At 45.0% G+C, this 24,759-nt stretch overlaps 1 protein-coding gene across 1 annotated transcript in view; it reads left to right on the top strand.

Moving 5' to 3' along the window:
* CTNND2 (catenin delta 2) overlaps positions 1–24,759 on the top strand; it is a 672,820-nt gene that overhangs the window by 233,175 nt on the left and 414,886 nt on the right. Inside the window, 2 exon segments of the mRNA XM_040353393.1 lie at positions 10,923–11,018; positions 11,021–11,094. Coding sequence (XP_040209327.1) covers positions 10,923–11,018; positions 11,021–11,094 — 170 coding nt within the window.

Here is a 24,759-nt window from a genome sequence, read left to right as displayed (position 1 = left end):
CATTCAGCTGTCAGCTGGGGATGCTTGGCTGCTAGGTGAATGTAAACAAAAGGACTTAAAAAAAGGCCATATTTATACCAGGGCCCAGCAAAAAAATTTAAAAGCATGTAGGGTCCCCCCCCCCCAAATCCAAACCAGCGTGGGAGACAACCCCCCTCCCCAGCAAATAACGTTGTCCTCATGTTGATGAAGACAAGGGCCTCTTCCCCACAACCCTGACCTGCTGGTTGTGGAGGCCTGCTGTTAGCAGCCTTAGCGGAATCTAGAAGCCCTCTTAACATAAAGTAGTAACCAGAACCACCCCCCGCAAAAAAAAATTAAACCGTACATAGTTGGTAAGGTTTAATGTGGACAGTATTTGCAGGTCAGCGGATGGCAGGTTTTTTTCTTTAGTTGGCGGTTGTCATTGTAATTGATGTAGATCTGCATCACTAGATGACATGGTTGACCATGAAGTTTAACACAGTGTCATTTTTTTTAAATTAAAGAGGATCTTGGTCAAACACTGTGTGTGTGTGTGTTCATTAACTACTGACTTTTTTTTAATCAGGTGGGGGGTTGAGCAGGTCAGTATCTGAGAGCCCCTTATTTTTAAATAGGCCTTCCAAGTTCTAATAGCCCCTGCCACAGACCCCCATCGTCCATTGTGTCAGGGTTGAGGGAAGAGTCCTTTGTCCTCATGAACATGGGACAATATGTTTGCCAAGAGGTCCTCCCTGCACAAGGTATCCACCTATTTTAAGTGCACATAGCTTCATATGGTTTGGGGATGGAGGGCACTCCCCCCACATTTCTTGGTCACCCCAAAATGCATGCTCAAAAATGGTTTGGTATGGATTTGGGACACACTTTCTTTTCTTGTTTTTACATGGTGTTCCCCTTTAAAAACATTAAACGAATCAATAGGTCTGATATGTAAATTTGTGTATTTTTTTGTTTACCACTATCCCTGCTGTGTGTTTTTAGTTGTAGTCAGCAATCACTGGGGTGACAGCTGAATCTGCCAGGCGGGGGAAGAGTCCTAGTTGTTAGAATGCAGGCGGGTGCTGACTTCCTAACAACCAGGAGAAAGCTGTCACCTTTTAACAGTGATAATAACAACACTGCTAAATGTTTCACTTCACACTGGAGGTTCAGTTGGCCCCAAACATCAATTGTTTTACGCAGGATTCTCCATAGATCTGTACGCAGTTACATAATTAGAATGAAGACATTTTATCCATAGGCAAAAAAACACCCCTATAAAGCATGATCCAGTGCGCTCCATTGGGGGGAAAAGTAAATTCCTTCCTGATCCCTCAGGAGGCAGTCGGATATTTCTTGGATCAACAATCTCCATTTGTGATTACCTATAAATGTTTAAACTGCTATTAAACCCAAACGCAAAATTTATTGTATTGCAGCTTACAATTCTTACAGTGCCTTGAAAAAATTATTATACAACCAAAAACGTAACTGTTTAAATTTTTTTTTTTTACAAATAAACATCTCAAAAGTGTAACGTTCATTTGTAATTCTTCCCCCCCTGAGTCAGTACTTTGTAGAACACCTTTCGCTGCAATTACAGCTACAAGTCTTTTTGGTTATGTCTCTAACAGCTTTGCACATCTAGAAAGTGACATTTTTGCCTATTCTTCTTTGCAAAATAGTGCAAGATTACATGGAGAGCATCTGTGAACAGCAATTTTCAAGTTTTGCCACAGATTCTCAATTGGATTTAGGTTTTGGACTTTGACTGGGCCATTCTAATACATGAGTATGCTTTGATCTAAACCATTTCATTGTAGGTATGGGCTGTTTGTTTTAGGGTAGTTGTCCCACTAACCTCTGCCCAGGCTCAAGTCTTTTGCGAGATTCTAAAGCCCTGTACACATGATCGGTTTGTCTGATGAAAACAGACCGATGGACCATTTCATCAGACGTAACCGATCGTGTCTGGGCCCCATCGTTTTTTTTCCATCGGTGAAAAAAATAGAACCTGTTTTAAATTTTTTCCTATGGATAAAAAACATTATCTGTGGGGAAGTCCATCGGTCAAAAATCCACGCATGCTCAGAATCAAGTCGAAGCATGCTCAGAAGCAGTGAACTTAATTTTTCTCAGCACCACTCTTCCATAAAGGCCAGATTTGTGGAGTGCATGACTAATGCCGCGTGCACACGATCGGTCAATGCGATGAGAACGGTCTGATGGACCGTTTTCATCAGACCAAACCGATCGTGTGTGGGCCCCATTGGTTATTTATCCATCGGTTAAAAAATTGAAACTCGTTTTAAAATTAACCGATGGATACCTAACTGCTAGAAAAAAAACGATTGTTTGTAGGCATGTCCATCGGTTAAAAATCCACGCATGCTCAGAATCAAGTCGACGCATGCTTGGAAGCATTGAACTTCGTTTTTTTCAGCACGTCGCTGTGTTTTACGTCACCGCGTTCTGACACAATGGTTTTTTTAACTGATGGTGTGTAGGCACGACTGACCATCATTCAGCTTCATCGGTTAACTGATGGAAAAATCTCTCAGACCGTTCTCATCTGATCGACCGATCGTGTGTACCGGGCATAATAGTTGTTCTATAGACAGATTCTTCCACCTGAGCTGTGAATCTCTGCAGCTCCTCCAGAGTTACGATGGGTGTTTTGCTGCTTCTCCGATTAAAACTCTCCTTGCCCAGCCTGTCAGTTTAGGTGAACAGCCATGTCTTGGTAGGTTTGCAGTTGTGCCATACTCTTTCCAATTTTGGATGATGGATTGAATAGTCTTCCGTGTGATGTTCAAAGCTTGGGATATTTTTTTATAACCTAGCCCTGCTTTAAAATTGTCCACAACTTTATTCCTGCCCTGTCTTGTGTGTTCATTGGCCTTCATGATGCTCTTTGTTCACAAAGGTTCTCTAACAAACCTCTGAGGGCTTCACACAACAGCTGTATTTATACCGAGATTACATTATACACAGGTGGACTCTATTTACTAATTAGGTGACTTCTAAAGGCAATTAGTTCCACCAGATTTTAGTTAGGAGGGTTTTCAGAGTAAAGGGGGATTTTACAAAATTCACAACCACGTTGTTGTTTTCTTGTTTAGGCTTTCTTTTTTTCCCACCTGGTGGATCCAGCCAGTAAGTCTGTTGTTTTTCAAAAGAACATGTTCTCTTGGCAGATTTATCAGTTGCAGGTATAAGGACAAACCATTTAACACTGACAGAGGTTCTTACTTACAATGGTCAGATTAGTTTTAAAGAGATGCATACAAATTAGGTCTGGGTTCACACTTAATTCGCATGCGGCTCACAGTAGGGGACCTGTGCATCCCTGTTCTCCGTTTTTGAGGACAAATCAGGCCTGAATTTTGTGCCCTGAATTCGGACCTGAAACTGAGCCAAAGACGCACAGGGGATCTCTTGTCAGCTCAGCCAAATTGTAGTGAAACTCTGACCTCTCATTCAATACAGGGTTAGAGACCAGTAATATCAAGCAAAATCAGCATTGTAAGGTGTAATAACTATGGTGGCGACTCAGAAATCAAATGTAACGAGTCCTGTGTGTCTAACCAAGGTCCCAAATCTTGGTGAATTAGCTGGGCGCCCTCTCTGCCTCATAAGTCAACTTATAAAATGGAGGGTTTTGGTTAATTGTCTTTCCTAATACAATGTGCACAGGAACAGTGCGTATCCAATGCAATACTACGGTCCTTTTTGGCATAATAAAGCAATAACCATAAGAAAAGCTTCGTCTTCGTAGGACACTCAATGTCCCCAAAGACACCACTTGGGGCTTAGCCAAGCCCATTGTAAACTGTCCGGAAGAGTCTAAACGTGAAGGTAGATGGGATTGAACCATAAGGTTGATTGGGAGAACCTAAAGATGGTTAGCTTCCTTAAGTGTATATCAAGCAACGATATAAAGTTTGCAACAAGGCCATACACACAATACAATCCCTGTCGCAGCATTACATTGTGCATCAGTAACATAAGTATACCCCCCACTTTATACAATGAAACAACAAGGGAAAAGCCAACAGTGTTTGAGGGAAAAGCCAACAGTGAATAAATACTAATTGTACAGCATAGTAGCAAAAACCCAAATTGGGAAGCGCCAACCCCCCTTCCCCAAAGACCAGGAGCTGTAGGGTGCCAAAGAAAGGTAGACCGGTGGGAAAATGTTCTTTCTGAATACAGTATCTCACAAAAGTGAGTACATCCCTCACATTTTTAAAAAATATTTTATTATACCTTTTCATGTGACAACACTGAAGAAATCACACTTTGCTACAATGTAAAGTAGTGACTGTACAGCTTGTACAATAGGATAATTTTACTGTCCCCTAAAAATAACTCAACACACAGCCACTAGCAACAAAAGTAAGTACACCCTTAAGTGAAAATGTCCAAATTGGGCCCAAAGTGTCAAAATTTTGTGTGGCCACCATTATTTTCCAGGCCTTAACCCTCTTGGGCAAGGAGTTCACCAGAGCTTCACAGGTTGCCACAGGAGTCTTCTTCCACTCCTCCATGACAACATCACGAAGCTGGTGGATGTTGGAGACCTTGCACTCCTCGACCTTCCGTTTGAAAATGCCCCACAGATGCGCAATAAGGTTTAGGTCAGGAGACATGCTTGGCCAATCCATCATCTTTACCCCCAGCTTCTTTAGCAAGGCAATGGTCGTTTTGGAGGTGTGTTTGGGGTCGTTATCACGGTGGAATACTGCCCTGCTGCTCAGTCTTCAAAGGGAGGGGATAATGCTCTGCTTCAGTAGTGACAGTTCAATGAAATGTAGCTCCCCAGTGCCGGCAGCACTCATGTAGCCCCAGACCATGACACTCCCACCACCATTCTTGACTAAAGGCAAGACACACTTGTCTTTGTACTCTTCACCTGGTTGCAGCTACACATGCTTGACACCATCTGAACCAAATAGGTTTATATTGGTCTCATCAGAACACAGGAAATGGTTCCAGTAATCCATGTCCTTAGTCTGCTTGTCTTCAGCAAACAGATTGTGGGCTTTCTTGGGCATCATCTTTAGAAGAGGCTTCCTTCTGGGATGAAAGCCATGCATCCAAATTTGATGCAGTGTGGGGCATATGGTCTGAGCACTGACAGACTGACCCACCCCGCCCCTTCAATCTCTGCAGCAATGCTGGCAGCACCCATACGTCCTATTTCCCATAGACAACCACTGGATATGACACTGAGAACGTGCATTGATCTGCTTTATCAATTTGTTGTCATCTATCTGGATGACATTCTCATCTTTTCGGAAAATTTGCTTGTTCTCAGAAGCCGTGTCTGGATTGTACTTCAGCGCTTTAGAGAAAATAAACCGTATGCCAAGCTGGAGAAATGTTTTTTTGAATGTTCTATGGTCCTGTTTCTGGAAATCTTTTTCTCTAGTTTGGGTCTTCGTATGGATCCTGGAAAGGTCTTGCCCATTACCAACTGGCCTCTTCCTGCCAACTTCCTGCAAGCCTCTTGGGTTCACTAATTATTACAGGCAGTTTATTAGGAATTACTCTTCCATTGCTGCGCTTATTATCACCTTGACCAAGAAGGGTGCGGATTCCAAGGACTGGCCTCCTGAAGCTGTTTCTGCGCTTTATGATTTGAAACAGGCCTTTGTTTCTGGACGTTTGTTGAGGCGACTTGATCCTGTGGATCCGTTTATTTTTTTTATTGAAGTGGATGCTTCCTTGACTGGGGTGGGAGCTCTGCTTCTTCAATCGTTTGAGGAAAACCGTCAACTATGTGCGGTTTTCTCCCTAAAAAATTCTCTGGCAGAGAAACATTATGTTATTGGTGACCACAAACTTTTTGCGATCAAATTGGCGTTGGAGGAGTAGCGTCATCTTTTGGAGGGTTCCCCGCATTCCATAACATTTTTCACTGACCATAAAAAAAAATCTGCAGTACCTACAGAATGCCAAACAACTGAATCCCAGACAGGCCAGGCGGAGTCTTTTCTTTTCTCATTTAATTTCACTATTTCATACAAACCTAGTTCTTGCAACAGTCAGACTGATGCACTCTCTAGGTCATTTGACATTCAGGATGAGAAGCCCACCTCCCCTGTGTGTACGTAAGTCCTGCCCACATATGAAAACGGTGTTCAAACCACACGAACGTTAGCGCAGAAGCAATAATTCTAGCCCTAGACCTCCTCTGTAACTCAAAACATGTAACCAGTAAAAAAAATTAAAGCGTTGCAATTTTTAGGTATCTATTCACTCAGCGTAACTTCATTTTTCACATTATGCAAAAAAATTGGGCTAACTTTACTGTTTTGTTTTTTATTAAAGCATTATTTTCCCCCAAAAAACGCGTTTGAAAAATTGCTGCGCAAATAACGTGCGAGATAAAAAGTTGCAATGACCGCCATTGTATTCTCTAGGGTCTCTGCTAAAAAAAACAAATATAGTGTTTGGGTGTTCGATGTAATTTTCTTGCAAAAAAATTATGATTTTTACATGTAGGAGCGAAGTGTCAGAATTGGCCTGGGCTTCAAGTGGTTAACAACCTTTGACTCATCAGCTGTTAGCTGGCTTCCCCACTGACAGCTGAAATGTAAACAAAACAAAGCCGGCAATAGAAAATGGGGACAAGGGTCTCTTCCCCTCAACCCTGGGCTGTGTTTGTGGGGATCTGCGAGTGGGGGGCTTATCGGAATCTCGAAGGAGGCCCCCAGATCCTGCCCCCCCTTGTGAATGAGTATGGGGTACATATTACAGATGCGCTACTTTACAGGCAGACTATGGGGTCCTCCCAGGCACTATATTTAAAGGAATTTTTCATTTTTTTTGTTTCAATTTGAGTGTGAAAATAAAATAAAGAAAAAAGACATGGGCCTCCCCCCAGTCCATACCAGGCCCGTTGGGTCTGGTATGGATTTTAAGGGGAACCCCATTGCAAAATGTAAAAAAAATGAAGTGGAGTCCCCCCCAAAATTCATACTAGACTCTTATCTGAGCATGCATCCTGGCAGGACAGGGAATGGGGGGGGGAGTTAGCACCCCCTTTTAAACCATATCAGGCCACATACCCTCAACATGCCTCTGCTCCACCCCAAAGCACCTTGTCCCCATGTTGATAGAGACAACCCCGGGAGGTGGTTGTGGGGGTCTGCGGGCAGGGGGCTTATCAGGATTCCGCCCCCCCCTACGTGAATGAGTAGGGATGGGGTACATTCACCCCTTCTCATTCGCCAAAAAAGTGTCAAAAATAAAGAAAAACAGTAGATGGTTTTGGACAAGTCCTTTATTAATAAAAAAAAAGTTTTCCGATGTAGTTCTGTTGTCCATCATGACGCCCATTGCATCGTCAGACCCAATAAAAAAAAATCTCCGCTCGTGACGAAGGCCAACCGCCTAATGCCTACTCTGCCAGGTGACAGCTCTTAAATAGGTAAAGGGCGGGGCCACCTGGTGACATCACCTGGTGAACTGCCCCCTTGTGACGTCATAAATCCAGCATGCCCCGGTCGGTGACGTCAAGAGGGGCAGGGTCACCTGATGACATCACCAGGTGACTCCGCCCCTTAGCTGTTCAAAAAATGTCAGATGGAGAAGCAGGCAGTCCACGGGGAGCGTTCAACGATGCCGGAGGTTTTTTATTTTTTCAGGTTCTGCAGGCGGCATGAGATCTACATCGAGGGACATTGTTTTTTTATTTTTTAAGAAAGGAATTGTCAAACTTGTGTACTGTCTTTGTTCACTTTTTACACATTTTTGGTGAATGGGTAGAGGTACTATGTACCCCATACTCATTCACATGGTGGTGCCGGGATCTGGGGGCCCCCTTGTTAAAAAGAGGGGCTTCCAGATTCAATAATTTCCTCACCCGCAGACCCCACAACCACAGCCCATGGCTGTGGGGAAGAGACCCTTGTCCCCATTAACATGAGACCCTGCCCCAAAATCACCCCTCCCATGTTTAGGGCATGTGGCCTGGTATCCCTCAGGAGGGGGGCACCAACTCATCCCCCCCCCTTTTCTGGCCTACTGTCACGATCTGGAGTCAGGCTCAGAGGCCAGTAGCTATAGCAGCTGAGCAGATATTCACACAGGTCACCCTGGCTGATGACACAGGTTCACCTGAGGTGCGAGCTCCTGATGGTGGAGATGGGCTTTGCTGCGTGTTAGTGCAAGGTCGCGGTCCTCAGGATTGCCCCACCAGGAGGTGAGCAAGCCGGGGTCCGGAAGCAGATATAACAGTTAGGGATCAAGCAGAAGCGTAGTCGGGGAACGAGCCAAAAGTCAGTAACAAATAGTTGCAGAATGGGATTCAGCAGAAGCGTAGTCGGTAGCGAATGGTAGCAAAGATACGGTCGGCAGCAAGAGAGACAGGAGCAAGATATTGGCTGGTGAAGGCACAATTTTCTGGCAACCAGGAAGTGCAGGGACATGGCTTTTATAGGAAAGTTCATGGGAGGAGCAAAGGGTTTCAAGGTTCAAGGCAAACAAGATGCAAGACAAGATCATTCAAGGAACTATCCAAAGAACTGTCCAAGGAGACTGTTGCAGCATTCCAGGTGGCCTCAGCAAGCAGTGTCACCACCAGACACACCAGAGGTCAGCTTCAAGCCCAGGTCCTAACACCTACTAGGCTGTATGCTCGGATAATGGTCTTGTATGGATTTTGGGGAGAACCCATGCTGTTTTATTTTTTTATTTTAGCATGTTGTTTCACTTAGAATCCGTACCAGACCCGAAGAGCCTGGTATGAATTGGGGGTGGATCCCACACTGTTTTTTCCCCCAGAATTTTCTATTACCGGTGTTCTATCGAATAGTGCCCTCTGTCGAAAAGTGCCCACATCATAGGAGGCATTTTTCGACGGGAGATACCATTAGATAGGCACAATTGAAAACTATGCAAACAGCGGAGGGAGACCGTAGTTGTCAGATTATGCCTCGCTGTTTCAGGGCGGGTTGAGGCTATGTTGATAGAACACCGGCATTATTTTGTTTGCATTTCAGCCCGCTGACAGCTGATGAGTCATAGGTTGGACAGCTTCCCGGACTGCTGCTTAACAACCAGCTATTTTTCACACAGAATTCTATTGGTCGAATCATTTTATACTGATCTGAATTCTAATCGTTCTGAAAATTTGTAATTCATTCGAAAATTAATAAACAAAACTAATTTTGAGGAATATCAACAAAACTATTTTATTCGTAGATTCGGATATATCCAAAAGTTATCTGAGTTTGTATTCGGACTGAAATGAATTGCACATGTCTAGCCTGCATTTCTCAGCATTAGGGACACCATTGATTCTGATCAAATCTACAACTCAATTTGCTGAAATTCAGCCCCAAATTTGCAAGGAAACATGCTTCTTTGTTGCCTTCAGACACTTATTATTGTTCTGCTCTCCAGCCCTCTTCACGAACAAACTGCCTCCTGCTACAAGCAAATATTTCAGAATGATCAGTCATGAGCACCTGCTGCCATTTTTCTGCACCCAAGTCCCTATGTTTTCATGCATAGTTGAGTTGCTTAGCCTTGTTTCCACATAGGAGGTACTGTATGGCTTTTTGGCGCTATTCTTTCATGAAGACCACTTCTGGCCAGACTTCTCTGGACAGTAGCTGGTTGTACCTGGGTCCAACTTGTTTCAGCAGTTCTGTGCTGATAGCCACTGTTTGGACATCTTCAACGTTGAAGGGAAAGTAATCATGATGTGTTTTTTTATCTGGTGCCAACTAAGTTTCCTTTGTCTGACCAGTGTGTCTATGCTCCTCAACATTGTCCATTTCTTTGTGCTCCTTCAAAAGAGCTTGAACAACAACATATCTTGAAACTCAAATCTGCTTTGAAATCTTTGCCTAGGAGAACCCTTGATGATGCAGTAACTGAGCAAATGTTCTTAGGGTATCTTCTCTAGAGACTGAATGTTGTTAGGGCAAGAGGTCTCCAACTGGCGGCCCTCCAGCTGTTGCAAAACTACAATTCCATCATGCCTCTGCCTGTGGGAGTCGTGCTTGTAACTGTCAGCCTCGCAATGCCTCGTGGGACTTGTTAGTTTCGCAACAGCTGGAGGTGCCGTCAGTTTGAGCCCCTGTGTTAGGGTATTTCTTCTTCTGTGCAAACCAATCGATAAACGCTTATTGCGATTTTTTTTAGCAAAAATAGGTAGAAGAATACGTATCGGCCTGAACTGAGGAAAAAATAAATGTTATATATGTTTTTGGGGGTTATTTATTATAGCAAAAAGTAAAAAATATTGAATTTTTTTCAAAATTGTCGCTCTATTTTTGTTTATAGCGCAAAAAATAAAAAACCGCAGAGGTGATCAAATACCACCAAAGAAAGCTCTATTTGTGGGAAAAAAAGGACGTAAATTTTGTTTGGGAGCCACGTCGCACGACCCGCGCAATTGTCTGTTAAAGCGACGCAGTGCCGAATCGCAAAACCTGGCCTGGGCCTTTAGCTGCATAAAGGTCCGGGGCTTAAGTGGTTAACAGACCAAAACTGTCCAGCAAAGGTGGCAAGTTAGAGGAGTAAGACAACTTATTTAACACTGACAGGGATCCACTTTATTTATGTAAAACCTTTATCCCAAAAGGGAAAAAAATTTGTTGCTATAGCTGCTTAAAAAGGTGTTAGCTGGAGTTTGGCTTCAAATTGTTTGTCAAGTCTATCTAAATCTGTTAGTGTATTTAACATTTCCATCTCCCTCTACTGCTGTCTAAATGTGTCTCACTGCTACTCTAGTGGAGTGGAGAACTCTTAAGGCAGGAAGTGTGTTACTGACCAGATCACCAGGTGAAAATAAAGGAAAAAACGCCTATTAAATGAATATGAATGCAGCAGTTGCTGGTTATTTCACACAAACGAATGTACAAGCAGCTTCGCTGGATGAATAGCTGTGCAATTTTTTTTAAAATATACCCCTCATTGTTCTGCTTTTCTTAACTCAGGGCCCAGCCTGCTATCCCAGAGCGCACTTCAGCTCAGTTCTAAACCTGAAGGATCTTTCCAGTATTCATCAAGCTACCATAGCAACCAAACCCTTGCATTGGGGAAACTTCTACATTGCAATTCCCGAGCCGCAGCAATCAAGCCAGATCAGCCATTCAGAGCTATAACCAAGTAAGTGGAAATGTAATTATGTTTGTTTATGCTAAAACAGTTTAACGAATCACACTTTATTACTGGGGGTCATGTTTAGAACAATTCAGCTATTTCACTTTATTAGTATAACCAAGTGAACACAGAGGCAAAATGTTCAAAAACTGTTCTGATTTTTTATATATATATATATATATATATATATATATATATATTTATATATATATATATATATATATAAAACTCAACGTGTGTGTGTGTATGTATGTATGTATGTATGTTCCAGCAATCACGTCCAAACGGCTAAAGATATTAACATGAAACTTGGCACACATGTTACTTATATGTCAGCAACAAAACATAGGATAGGTGGTTCTACCCTTACCCACCCCCATTTGCCATGGTCGGGGTTTTCCTTTAAAGTCCCATTCAACTCTATGGGAAAATACATGTTACTTCATAACTTCCAACGGCTGTAGATATTTCGATAACACTTGGTCACATGTTACTTATTTGTCCCACTTAAACCTATAGGATAGTTTAATTTATCCCTTAACTACCCCCATTTGTGAGGGTCGGGGTTTTTGTTTAAAGTCCCATGCAAATCAATGGGAAATGTATGTTCCCACATAACTTCTGTACGCCTGGAGATATTTCAATAATACCTGGTACACATATTACTTATATGCCAAATAAAAATATATGACAGTTAATTTAACCCCTTACCTACACCCTTATATAAATGATGGGTATATTTATATTACTATGATTTTCCTCCCAAAAGGCTAAGATAGGAAGACCGGGCAACGCCGGGTATTCAGCTAGTATATATATATATATTATATATATATATATATATATATATTGTGTGTGTGTGTATATATATATCTATATAGACAGGAACATTGTCTGTTACTTTGGAAATGTGGAAATGTGGTAAGTGACAAAAGTGACTCTGGGGGGTTGATTTACTAAAAGAGTGCAAAATCTAGTGCCAGCTCTGCATAGAAACCCAATGAGCTTCCAAGTTTTTATTTTTTTTATGTCAAACCTTAATTGAACTAGCTGATTGGCTACCATGCCAGCTGCACCAAATGTTGCACTCTCTAGTTTTTAGTAAATCAACCCCTATGAGAAATGGTTGCAGAACAAGAGTGGATCCAATTGGAGACAGGTGGGTGTTACCCACAAATAAGTGTAGTTTGTTTTCAGTCAAGGTTTCTGTGCAGGTAGTTTGCTGCTGGAGCAGCATGTGTGAGGTACTGGGGCACCTGTTCAAGCAGTCTGGCCCTACAAAACAGGTACCCCAACTAGGACAACAAGTGTGAGATAAATGACAGCAGAACACTGTCTAGTGTGTTAAGCCGGCCATACATGGATCCCTGCTAAACCGGCTGAGTTTTAAACAAAGAATGAGCAATATGGTTTGACAGAAGTGATCGACTTCTGTACAAATACCCTCTCAGATTTTCGCACTTGATCAACACTGCAGGCTATAGCGGTATATATGGTGGGGAAGTCTCCCCACTGTCAGAATAAAATGACAAAGCAGGAAGGATTCCACCAATCCATCCTGTTCAAGGTGGATGGGGGATTCAGGTCAGTTTTTGCGGTTCAACCCTCTGGTTGAATTGAAAAAAATTACTGCATGGACCAGATTGGACGGTATAATAGCCAGGACAATGTTTAGTGACTGTAATGAGATGAAACAGACCCTTGCAAGGGTAATGTTGTCTACTTTCTCTCTTTCACTAGAGGGTTGCTTTACAAGACACTCCCCATTCACCTATTGGTCTGTTAACTAATTAGACACAATTGTTTTTTCTTGGGTCTTTAGTCACATGGTCTCGTTAAGGTTATATGTATAAATTGATATCATTTGTTGTATTTTTTAGCTACTGTACCTGTTGCGAGAATGTGTTTCCAGCACGATGCATCGCGCTGATTCTCGGCGGACAGGAAATGCCGACATCTCGCACTCGATGGAATAGACAAAGCACATTCCAGCGAGCGCGTCATAGAAGAGACGGGGATCCGACTTGGATTCCCGCCAATTCTAGCTGCGGCGTTTGGTATGCATCCTGACAGGGAGAACTCCACGTCAAATTTTAAATAAAAATCCGGCATGGGTTCCCCCCCCAGGAGCATACCAGGCCCTTAGGTCTGGTATGGGTTGTAAGGAGACCCCCCCCACGCCGGAAAAACAACGTAGGGGGGTCCCCCACAATCCATACCAGACCCGTATCCAAAGCACGCTGCCCGGCCGGTCAGGAATGGGTGTGGGGACGAGCGAGCGCCCCCCTCCTCATGAGCCGTACCAGGCCGCATGCTCTCAACATGGGGGGGTTGGGTGCTCTGGGGCAGGGGGGGCGCACTGCGCCCCCCCCCACCCCAGAGCACCCTGTTCCCATGTTGATAAGGACAGGGCCTCTTCCCAAAAACCCTGGCCGTTGGTTGTCGGGGTCTGCGGGTGGGGGGCTTATCGGAATCTGGAAAGCCCCCTTTAATAAGGTGGCCCCCAGATACCGGCCCCCCCCACCTAAGTGAATGAATATGAGGTCACATCGTACCCCTACCCATTCACCTGGAGGCAACGTGTAAAAGTAAATAAACACAGGGGGCCAGATTCTCAAAGAATCGGCGTTGGCGTAGTGTAAGCCATTTCACACGCCACCGCAACTTACTGGAGCGAGTGCCGTACTTCTCCAAGCACGTGCTCCGTAATTTGCGGCGGGCGTAGTGTAAATGGCCCGAAGTATGGCCACGTAATTCAAAGGGGGCGGCTTGTATTCAAATTAAGCGCGCCCCCGCGCTGATTGAACTGCTCAGCTCACGACGGGGAAAAACGTCAATGACACCCGACGTGAGCGTCATTGATGTAAAGTCGTATTCGCGGACGACTTGTAGTAAAACAACGTAACCGACGGAAAAAGACGACGCTGACCCGACGCCATACTTAACATGGCATACGGCGGACTGGCGTAAGGTTACCCCCTCATATAGCAGGGTAACCTCACGCTTACGGAAAAACGACGTAAACGACGACAACGCGGCGCAAAATCGTTCGGGAATCGGCGTATCAGGCTCATTTGCATAGTCAAATGAGAACTGTACGTAAACGCCACCTAGCGGCCAGCATCGAATTACATCTAAGATCTGACAGTGTAAGTGACTTAACCTGTCGGATCTTGGCCGTATCTATGCAAAAATGAAACTAGGAATCACTCGCATAGATACCCCCGGGGCCAAAAAAAACAGAGATACGACGGTGTTTCCTGAGATACACCGTGGTAAACTCGTTTGAGAATCTGGCCCAGGGTTTTTAAATATTGTATTAGTCTTGCTCCGGGGGCCCCCACTGTCTTCTCTAGCTCTTTTAGCAGGGGGGGGCTTCTTCTTCACCGCCGTCTGGTTCTCTTCCGCTCTCGGGGGGGGGGGAGCTTCTTCTTCACCGCCGTCTGGTTCTCTTACGCTCTCGGGGGGGTCTTCTCCGCTCTCCGGGGGGTCTTCTCCGCTCTCGGGGGTCTTCTATCTTCTCCGCTCTCCGGTTCTTCTCCCGCTCGCTCTCCGGTGCCTTCTCCTTCAGGGCTGGCCGCCAGCTATCTTCGTGTGTTGGCTCAATTACTAGCAGGTGGCCCAGCCAGCTTTTCTGTGACGTCTTCTTCTCTTCTCCCCTTCTGCTTCTTCGATGTTGACCCGACGCCTCTTCTCGCTGCAATGACGGAGTGCACGGTTTGCATCCGTTTATATAGCCTTTTCTTATGATGTCACAGTACCATCATGCTCCGGTACCTACCCACGTGGTACCTGCCCTATAGCAAGCTAACAGGTGGGAGGGGCCAGGAGCATCGGTGATGGACCCAAGAAAAGGAGGATCTGGGTGCTCTGTGCAAAACCATTTTACAGAGCATGTAAGTATAACATGTTTGTTATTTTTTTCCAATTACAGTTTTATTCAGAACATTTTCAATACACGTATACATGTGGATCAATATCGATAACAATATCAATATCTAGAGGATGGTCATTAACTTAACTGGACAATGTCTAATAGTCTACTCAACCAGTTATGTGTCCACTCATGTAGTAGCGAACTTTTCGTACCGAGTATCAGCTACAAGAGCTAGTTAAGTGCTAAGAACTAGACAAACCTTTCAGTGCAATGTTTATACTAGTGAACATTTTCGTATCACCAGAAGGTTCACAGGAGCTGAAAAGAAGAGGAAGAGAAAAAAAAAAGAAGGAAAGATAAGTAACAGTAAAAAGAAGAAGAAGGGGGAGGGGGGAAAAGGGGAGTGGAGGGGAAGGGAATGGGGAGGGAAATCATTCGTGCGGCTCAACTACCTGATTCAGGTTATCTCCCTCTCGGCGGTGCCAAAAGCTCCCAGACCTTGTCGTGGGCCTCCAGTCTGTCTAGCATTATGGCCGTCATCTTCTCCATCATTTCCACATCTTTTATTCTGGCATATAGGGCTCAGGGGCGGGGGGGGCAGAACGCTTCCAGTGCAAAGCCACCAGACAGCGCGCTGCTGTAAGGACATGCCTGGTCAATTTCTTGTAGGGTACTGGGATGTTTGGTGGGGGGAATCCTAGCAGGTAGACCTTCGGAGTCAGGGGGATCGTCCTGTCTAGAAGTCGGTCCAATAATTGCTGGACCGAGTTCCAAAAGGGGACGATCAGTGGGCAACTCCAGTGCAGATCGAGCTTTTTGCTGCCTGGGACCAGATCGTCCGCCAGTGTTCCATGGAGATCTCCTCGCCTAGGGCCTTTTCCCACCGAAGCATATATGCATGTTTGCTCCCAGTGTCCGTCGGCCGAGAGTTCAATATTTTATATATATTAGAGATCAAGCCCCTCTGCGCTGTCCCCGCCAATATCAGCCTTTCAAAAGCCGTTGGGGGGGAGAACTGCAAGTTTGGAGCGAACGTCAGTGCATAGTGGCGTATCTGGAGATATCCATAGAACTCCTGGCGCGGCATGTCATGCTTGGCCTGTATGTCCGGTATGTGCGTTATTTTACGGGTCAGGGTGGTCTACTAGGTTCCCATAATGAAAAAGGTTCCTCGTTGTCCATGGGGCGGACATTCTGTGGGTGAGACTATCCGGGATTTCGGGGTTTGCGGCGAAAGAGGTCAAGAGGGAAGCTGTCTGAGGCTAGCTTGTGTTGGCGTATCAATTTTCGCCACGTGCGTCTGAGCTGGGTCATAGGACCTAACATGCGGCCCGGGGGCCACCTCCCCCCTTCGCATTCCTAACAGGTTATTTGGATGTACAGGGCTAGCCACAGCTTCTCTATTTGCGTCCATTTATTGTAGGAACGTAATGTGAACCAGGAGGGCTACTGCCTTCAGCTGGGCCGCTTGGTAGTACTCTTAACTAGGTCTGGATAAGCCAAACCCCCTTCCGACCTCGCCGCCAGCAACACCGACCGGGGGATTCTATGACGCTTATAATTCAGGTAAACTGGAGCAAGTCCGTTTGGAGTTTTCTCAAATGGGCGTAGTAGGGTACTGGTCATGGGCAGGGTTTGGAACAGGTAGAGTATTTTGGGAGAATCGCATTTTTACTGCTGCTATTCTCCCCATTAGGGAGATGTGGTGCTTTCTCTATCATTGTATAAGGGCCCTAATGTTGCTGAAAAGGGGGGGGGGGGGAAGTTCTGCTGATAGAGGGTGGTGTAGGAGGGGGTAATGTGGATTCCCAGGTACTTCAACGAGGAGGCTTTCCAGCTATAAGAAAAATTGGATCGTAGATGAGCCACCTCCCCGTCGGGGATGTTAATTGGGAGCGCTTCTGATTTGGACGCGTTTATTTTGTAGCCTGAGAGCGCTCCAAAGCGATCAAGCTCCACATGTAGATTCGGGAGGGAGATTCTAGGTTGGGTGAGCGTGTGAGGATGATATCGTCTGCAAATAGCGAGATTTTGAACTCTTGGGCCCATATTCTCTCTAAAAATCCGCGGGCTGCGCTTAAGGCACTTACACTCCGCTGTCCCAACTTACAGGAGCAAGTGTTGTATTCCCCAAACACATGCTCCGTAAGTTGGGACGGCGGAGTGTAAATGCCCCGGCGTAGCCTGGCGGATCTCCAAGGGGGCGGCTTGTATTCAAATTAAGCGCGCCCCCGATTCTAATGAACTGCGCATGCGCCGGGCTTCAAAAGCCCAGTGCGCATGCTCCCAGTTCTCGGCGGGAAAACGTCAATGACGCCGACGTGTGCGTCATTGACGTAAAGTCGTATTCAAGAACGACTTACGGGAAACGACGTACCCGACGAAAAAACACGACGTGGACCCGACGCCATCCGTAACATGGCCTACGTGGGACTTGCGGAAACTTACTCCTGCTATATGAGGAGTAAGTTTCCGCTTACGCAAACGACGTTAGCGACGGTTACGCAACGCGAACTCGTTCGGGAATCGGCGTAGAAGGATCATTTGCATACGCAAATGAGTCCTTCACGTAAATGCCATCTAGCGGCGGCCGGCGTCATTACATTTAAGATCCGCCAGTGTAAGTGACTTACAGATGGCGGATCTTAAGTGTATCTATGCGAAAATGATTCTAAGAATCAGTCGCATAGATACACGGGCCAAAAAAGGGAGATACGATGGAGTAGCCTGAGATACTCTATCGTAACTTCTATGAGAATATGGCCCTTGGTCTCTAACTAAAATCCCTCTAATATCTGGGTTTTGACGGATGGTTGCGGCCAGGGGTTCCACACAGAGCGCGAACAGCAGGGGGGACAGAGGGCACCCCTGCTAGTGCCATTAGTTACCGGGAACGCGGGGTGAGAGGCAAAGGGGGTCTTGACTTGGGAGGATGGGTCGGAGTAAAGGTGCTGGATGGCCCGCAGGAATGGCCCTCTAAAGCCCACATGGCGGAGCGTAGCGAAGAGGAAGGGCCACCCCAAGCGGTCAAAAGCCTTTTCGGCATCAAGGCCCAATAATTAAGGACCTTTGACCCTCCCTATTCGCCACCTCCACCAGGTCAATTATTTTCCTAGTATTGTCCCCTGCTTGACGAAGGGGGACAAATCCCACTTGGTCCTTGTGTATAAGGGCGGGTAGGACCGAGTTCAGTCGGATGGATAGCAATTTAGTGAAAATCTTTAAGTCCGAATTTAGGAGGGCGATGGGCCTGTAGATAGCGCATAAGGAGGGGTCCTTATCCGGCTTTGGAATCACCGTGATGAAGGAGCGTTGCATGTCCCCGGGGACAGATGTGTCCCCAAGAAATGCATTGAACAGTTTACACATGCGAGGGTAGTAGCAAGGGGAGGAATGTTTTGTAGTACTCATAGGGGAAAACCGTCGGGTCCCGGGGCTTTGTGTGAGGTAATGATTTAATGGTCTGTTCTAGTTCCTCCACTGTGATTGGTTCGTTCAGTGGGGCTAGATCCGAGGGTTTGAGTCTGGAGACACCACTCTGCTCCAGATAGCACGCCATACGCTGAGCGTTTGTTATTTTTAAAGAAAAAAATGAGACTTTAGTATCATTTTAAGCATTTCTTCTCCAGTGAGAATAAGTTTTAATGTTTGTACTCTCATAAATCAAATTGTGATTTTTATCAAGAGTTGCACCAAACAAAAGTCAGCATATTTAAAAAAAGTAGAAACTTTTATTTGAATACATGATTAAAATTATATCAAATTACATAGAATACGTCAAAGAATAAGACGTACTTATAACATGTATACATGAAAAAATAATTGGTTTGAAATCCTAACACTCGATGTGTTTTTGTGAAGCAATGTTCACTTCTTCAGGAGGACCGACATATTTTCTAGGATATCTCTAGAAAAATACGTCATTTGTATACCATAATACAAAAAGAAACTCCATGGCAGAAAATAAATATTTTCCATAGAAAATTGAATTAAAAACATTTGTCAATAAGTGCGGGGGAATAACTTACCTACCAGATAGATAACAGGTCTATAACTATTTTCTTGGATGTTTTTGATAAAAAAAAAAAAAAAAGTTAGATGCTCTCCCTCCACACTTTATATATGATTGTTCAGTTTGACTTCTTCCTGGTGCAGACATCTATAGCTACTCTAAAGTTCTACATTGAAAAAACATTTAAAGCTGAATTACAGGTATGGATTTTATTGCATAGTTCTGTCTTCTGGATCCCATGGAGACTGCAATGGGGGAAGGGTGGGAAGGGGGTCTGTGTGAGCAGGAGACAGAGAAACTGCTGAACACTGTTATTCCTTGTGATTAGCTATGCAGGGGGGCATGTCAGCAAAACTATGTTCACTGGAGTACAGGCAGGATAAGCTTCCCTGTAGAATTTAAAAAAGTCCCATCATGCTCCGGTACCTACCCACGTGGTACCTGCGGCTTGGGTGCCCCCATAGCAAGCTAACAGGAGGGAGGGGCCAGGAGCATCGGTGAGGGACCAAGAAAAGGAGGATCTGGGCTGCTCTGTGCAAAACCATTTTACAGAGCATGTAAGTATAACATGTTTGTTATTTTAAAGAAAAAAAATGAGACTTTAGTATCATTTTAAGCATTTTCTTCTCCAGTGAGAATAAGTTTTAATGTTTGTACTCTCATACAATCAAATTGTCCATGTGATTTTTATCAAGAGTTGCCACCAAACAAAAGTCAGCATATTTAAAAAAAGTAGAAACTTTTATTTGAATACATGATTAAAATTATATCAAATTACATAGAATACGTCAAAGAATAAGACGTACTTATAACATGTATACATGAAAAATAATTGGTTGAAATCCTAACACTCGATGCGTTTTGTGAAGCAATGTTCACTTCTTCAGGAGACCAACATATTTTCTAGGATATCTCTAGAAAGAATAGTCATTTGTATACCATAATACAAAAGAAAACTCCATGGCAGAAAATAAATATTTTCCATAGAAAATTGAATTAAAAACATTTGTCAATAAGTGCGGGGGAATAACTTACCTACCAGATAGATAACAGGTCTATAACTATTTTCTTGGATGTTTTTGATAAAAAAAAAAAAAGTTAGATGCTCTCCCTCCACACTTTATTTATGATTGTTCAGTTTGACTCCTTCCTGGTGCAGACATCTATAGCTACTCTAAAGTTCTACATTGAAAAAACATTTAAAGCTGAATTACAGGTATGGATTTTATTGCATAGTTCTGTCTTCTGGATCCCATGGAGACTGCAATGGGGGGAAGGGTGGGGAAGGGGGTCTGTGTGAGCAGGAGACAGAGAAACTGCTGAACACTGTTATTCCTTGTGATTAGCTATGCAGGGGGGCATGTCAGCAAAAGTATGTGCACTGGAGTACAGGCAGGATAAGCTTCCCTGTAGAATTTAAAAAAGCACACTGACCACGCTGGATTGGATGTGCTACCATGCCTATCGTGGTCAGTTTTAATTAAGAAAACAGGGGGACTGGCAGGATCACTGGGTATTTCACACAATGGAGCAATGCAAAGAGACATTGCATCAGACATATATGAATGTTGGGGTAACATACACTTTAAGGCCCATGTACACTGCTGCTGCTAAACGAACGTTCAGAGGCAGTTGGACACTTTTTTCAACTGCCCCTGAACTCACTCAATGTTATCTTATGTGTACATGTACACAGGTTCGTTTACTGTCGTTTTTAGGCAGTTGCGTTTTTTATAGGCCTTTTTTTTTTTTTTTTTTTTGGCCAAAAATTAGTTCAGACGCTGAAGTTTCCAACGTTTTCAGATGGCTTGCAGTCATTGTTTACATCTGCTGCTATCTTAAAACACCGGGACCCTGCCTTGTCCTTAGTTTTGGTTGTAGGTGTATTTTAAAACATGGTAGGAGCTGTCCCAATGCTCTAGGCCTAAGGCCCTCTTATATCTGGTCACCTTCTTCCCATGTAAAAGTAGCTCAGCTGATAGGAACTCTGACATCGTGACAGGGAGTTTCTGGCCATTTATGTATCTCTGTAAGAATTGAATTATCTGATGGAAGCAGCAGTCCATCCAGTCATTATCAAGACTGACCACAAAAATCGTAAGTACTTGAGAGCTGCCAATAACCTCAGGCCACACCAGGCTAGATGTGCTTTCTTTTTTTGCTGGTTTGATTTTGAGGTGACCTATCGGCCTTAGACCAAAACTAGGAAGCCCAAAACACTATCTTTTATATACTTCAACAATGCTATACCTATGCCACCCAATACCCTCCTCTCAGATAAGAACTTTTAAATGATCCTGCCTACCCTGCTAGTCCAGATTCAGGAGACTTCCAAGACTTATCCGGTCCCAAAAGAACTACTAGATCTCCACCATTCTGGTAATATTCTGCTGCAAGAAAACACAATTTTCTTCCCTGAAATCCTTCAACAGATATTTTCTAGTGCCTGGCATGTTCTACCACTTGCAGGGCACTTAAACATCTCCAAGACTCAGAACATATCATGGTGGCCAGATGTAGTTTGAGATTTCAGAGAGTTCATATTGTTCTTTGCCACTTGCACTCATGCTAAGAGCAGCCAGTCAAAACCTTGGGTGTCTTTTAAACCCTCTGCCCATGTTAGCGATGGGGCGCGTTGTGGAAATTCCACGATCTGAAGGATATAACGATATAAAGATATAAAACTGTAATTTTTTTGGAAGAATCAACAACAAGTGGGACACAATCATGAAGTGGAACGAAATTTATTGAATATTTCAAACTTTTTTAACAAATAAAAAACTGAAAAATTGGGCGTGCAAAATTATTCAGCCCCCTTAAGTTAATACTTTGTAGCGCCACCTTTTCCTGCGATTACAGCTGTAAGTCGTTTGGGGTATGTCTCTATCAGTTTTGCACATCGAGAGACTGAAATTGTTGCCCATTCCTCCTAGCAAAACAGCTCGAGCTCAGTGAGGTTGGATGGAGAGCGTTTCGTGAACAGCAGTTTTCAGTTCTTTCCACAGATTCTCGATTGGATTCAGGTCTGGACTTTGACTTGGCCATTCTAACACCTGGATATGTTTATTTGTCAACCATTCCATTGTAGATTTTGCTTTATGTTTTGGATCATTGTCTTGTTGGAAGACAAATCTCCGTCCCAGTCTCAGGTCTTTTGCAGGCTCCATCAGGTTTTCTTCCAGAATGGTCCTGTATTTGACTCCATCCATCTCCCCATCAATTTTAACCATCTTCCCTGTCCCTGCTGAAGAAAAGCAGGCCCAAACCATGATGCTGCCACCACCATGTTTGACAGTGGGGATGGTGTGTTCAGGGTGATGAGCTGTGTTGCTTTTACGCCAAACATAACGTTTTGCATTGTTGCCAAAAAGTTTGATTTTGGTTTCATCTGACCAGAGCACCTTCTTCCACATGTTTTTGGTATGTCTCCCAGGTGGCTTGTGGTAAACTTTTAACGACACTTTTTATGGATATCTTTAAGAAATGGCTTTCTCCTTGCCACTTTTCCATAAAGGCCAGATTTGTGCAGTATACGACTGATTGTTGTCCTATGGACAGAGTCTCCCACCTCAGCTGTAGATCTCTGCAGTTCATCCAGAGTGATCATGGGCCTCTTGGCTGCATCTCTGATCAGTCTTCTCCTTGTATGAGCTGAAAGTTTAGAGGGACGGGCAGGTCTTCTTAGATTTGCAGTGGTCTGATACTCCTCCCATTTCAATATTATCGCTTGCACAGTGCTCCTTGGGATGTTTAAAGCTTGGGAAATCTTTTTGTATCCAAATCCGGCTTTAAACTTCTCCACAACAGTATCTCGGACCTGCCTGGTGTGTTCCTTGTTCTTCATGATGCTCTCTGCGCTTTAAACGGACCTCTGAGACTATGACAGTGCAGGTGCATTTATACAGAGACTTGATTACACACAGGTGGATTCTATTTATCATCATTAGTCATTTAGGTCAACATTGGATCATTCAGAGATCCTCACTGAACTTCTGGAGAGAGTTTGCTGCACTGAAAGTAAAGGGGCTGGGGGGGCGTGGCCGGTCGTAGCCCTGCATGGACGTGTGAGCCCTTAGCTCTCTCACAGCCCGCAGCACTTTGGCCTGTTTAGGGGACACCTACCGCACGAAAATGGGTGGATCACGGCGCACCCGCTCCTCTAAGATCCGGGGGTCCTCTCAGCCGCCTCCCGGATCCTCTGCGACATTGCAAAACTATTTTGTCGAAAACGATACTCCGGACGTCTCCCTGGCCACTCTTTGGGAGGCCCATAAGGCAGTCCTTCGGGGTCGTTGCATGGCGCTCTCCTCGGCCATGAAAAGGGATGCGAAAGCAGCTAAAGTGCAGGCAGAGAGGGACTTGAGGACACTAGAGAGCCAACTGCAAACTTCTCCATCCATACCCCTTCTTAAAAAGATAGTATGCCTACGCACAACACTTTCGGGACTTGGCCTTAGGCCAGGTGGAGAAGGCCCTACTCCGGCTAAAACAAAGGTACTATGACAAGGGAAATAAGGCTCACTCTCTGCTGGCGCGTAAGCTATCGGAACGCTCCCACATGACCACCCCTCACCAGATTAAGGATGGCACGGGCCGCCTTCTGACCCACCCTCGGGACATAGCTCGGGCTTTTGAGGAATTTTACACAGCCTTATATAGCGACCCTGACATACCGCATGACCCCTCACCCCCTGACCTGGCTGATCGTCTGCGTGACTACTTGGAACACAGTGGAATCCCTAAGATCCAGCCTGCTGACCTCCTCTCCCTTAACGCCTCTGTGACAGAGGAGGAACTCACGGCTGCCATTAAGTCCCTGCCCGCACATAAATCCCCTGGCCCAGACGGTCTCCCCTATGAGTATTATAAGACGTTTCTCCCCATCCTCCTCCCGCGCATGTGCAAGCTGTTTAATGCCTTCCTTCAAACGACCCCTATCCCCTCGGTCATGCAGCGGTCATTTCTAACTCTGATCCCCAAACTCGACAAGGACCCCTCGCTGTGCGCTAGCTACAGGCCAATCGCGTTACTTAACTCAGATTTAAAAATTTTCACCAAGCTCCTCTCACTGCGTCTAAATGTGCTGCTCCCTTCATTGGTTCATAAGGACCAGGTGGGCTTTGTCCCTCTCCGCCAAGCGGGGGACAACACCAGACGGATTATCGACCTGATAGATGTGGTGAACAGGGAGGGCCAGGAGTCGTTAGCCCTTAGTCTGGATGCAGAAAAGGCATTTGATCGCCTCAGCTGGCCTTTCCTGTTTGCCACGTTAAAACACATAGGGCTTCGCGGCCCCTTCCTGCAGGCCATACAGCACCTCTATACGAATCCTACATCTCAGGTTAAGACCCCCTTTGCCCACTCTCCCTCTTTCCTGATAGCAAATGGAACGCGCCAGGGATGCCCACTTTCGCCGCTTCTGTTCGCGCTTTGCGTGGAGCCCCTGGCGGCATCGATTCGCAGGAACCCGAATATCCGGGGTGTCTTGGTGCGGGGTAGGGAATTCAAGCTGGCGCTTTTCGCAGACGACGTTATTCTGACCCAACTTAGAATCTCCCTGCCTAACCTCCACGCTGAACTCGATCTATATAGGTCCCTGTCGGGTTATAAGATAAATGCGGCCAAGTCGGTAGCTCTCCCCATTAACATCCCCGACGAGGAGGTTCGACATCTGAAGCAGTGCTTTCCCTACCACTGGGCTACAGCGGGGCTGAAATATCTGGGGGTGCAGATCACCCCGTCCTTTGACTCTTTATATAAGGCCAACTTCCCCCCCTCTATT

Source organism: Rana temporaria, chromosome 5 (assembly GCF_905171775.1).
Source record: "Rana temporaria chromosome 5, aRanTem1.1, whole genome shotgun sequence".
NCBI classification, from domain to species: Eukaryota; Metazoa; Chordata; class Amphibia; order Anura; family Ranidae; genus Rana; species Rana temporaria.
The sequence above is the reverse complement of the archived record's forward strand: the minus strand, read 5'-3'. Positions and strand labels throughout refer to the sequence as shown.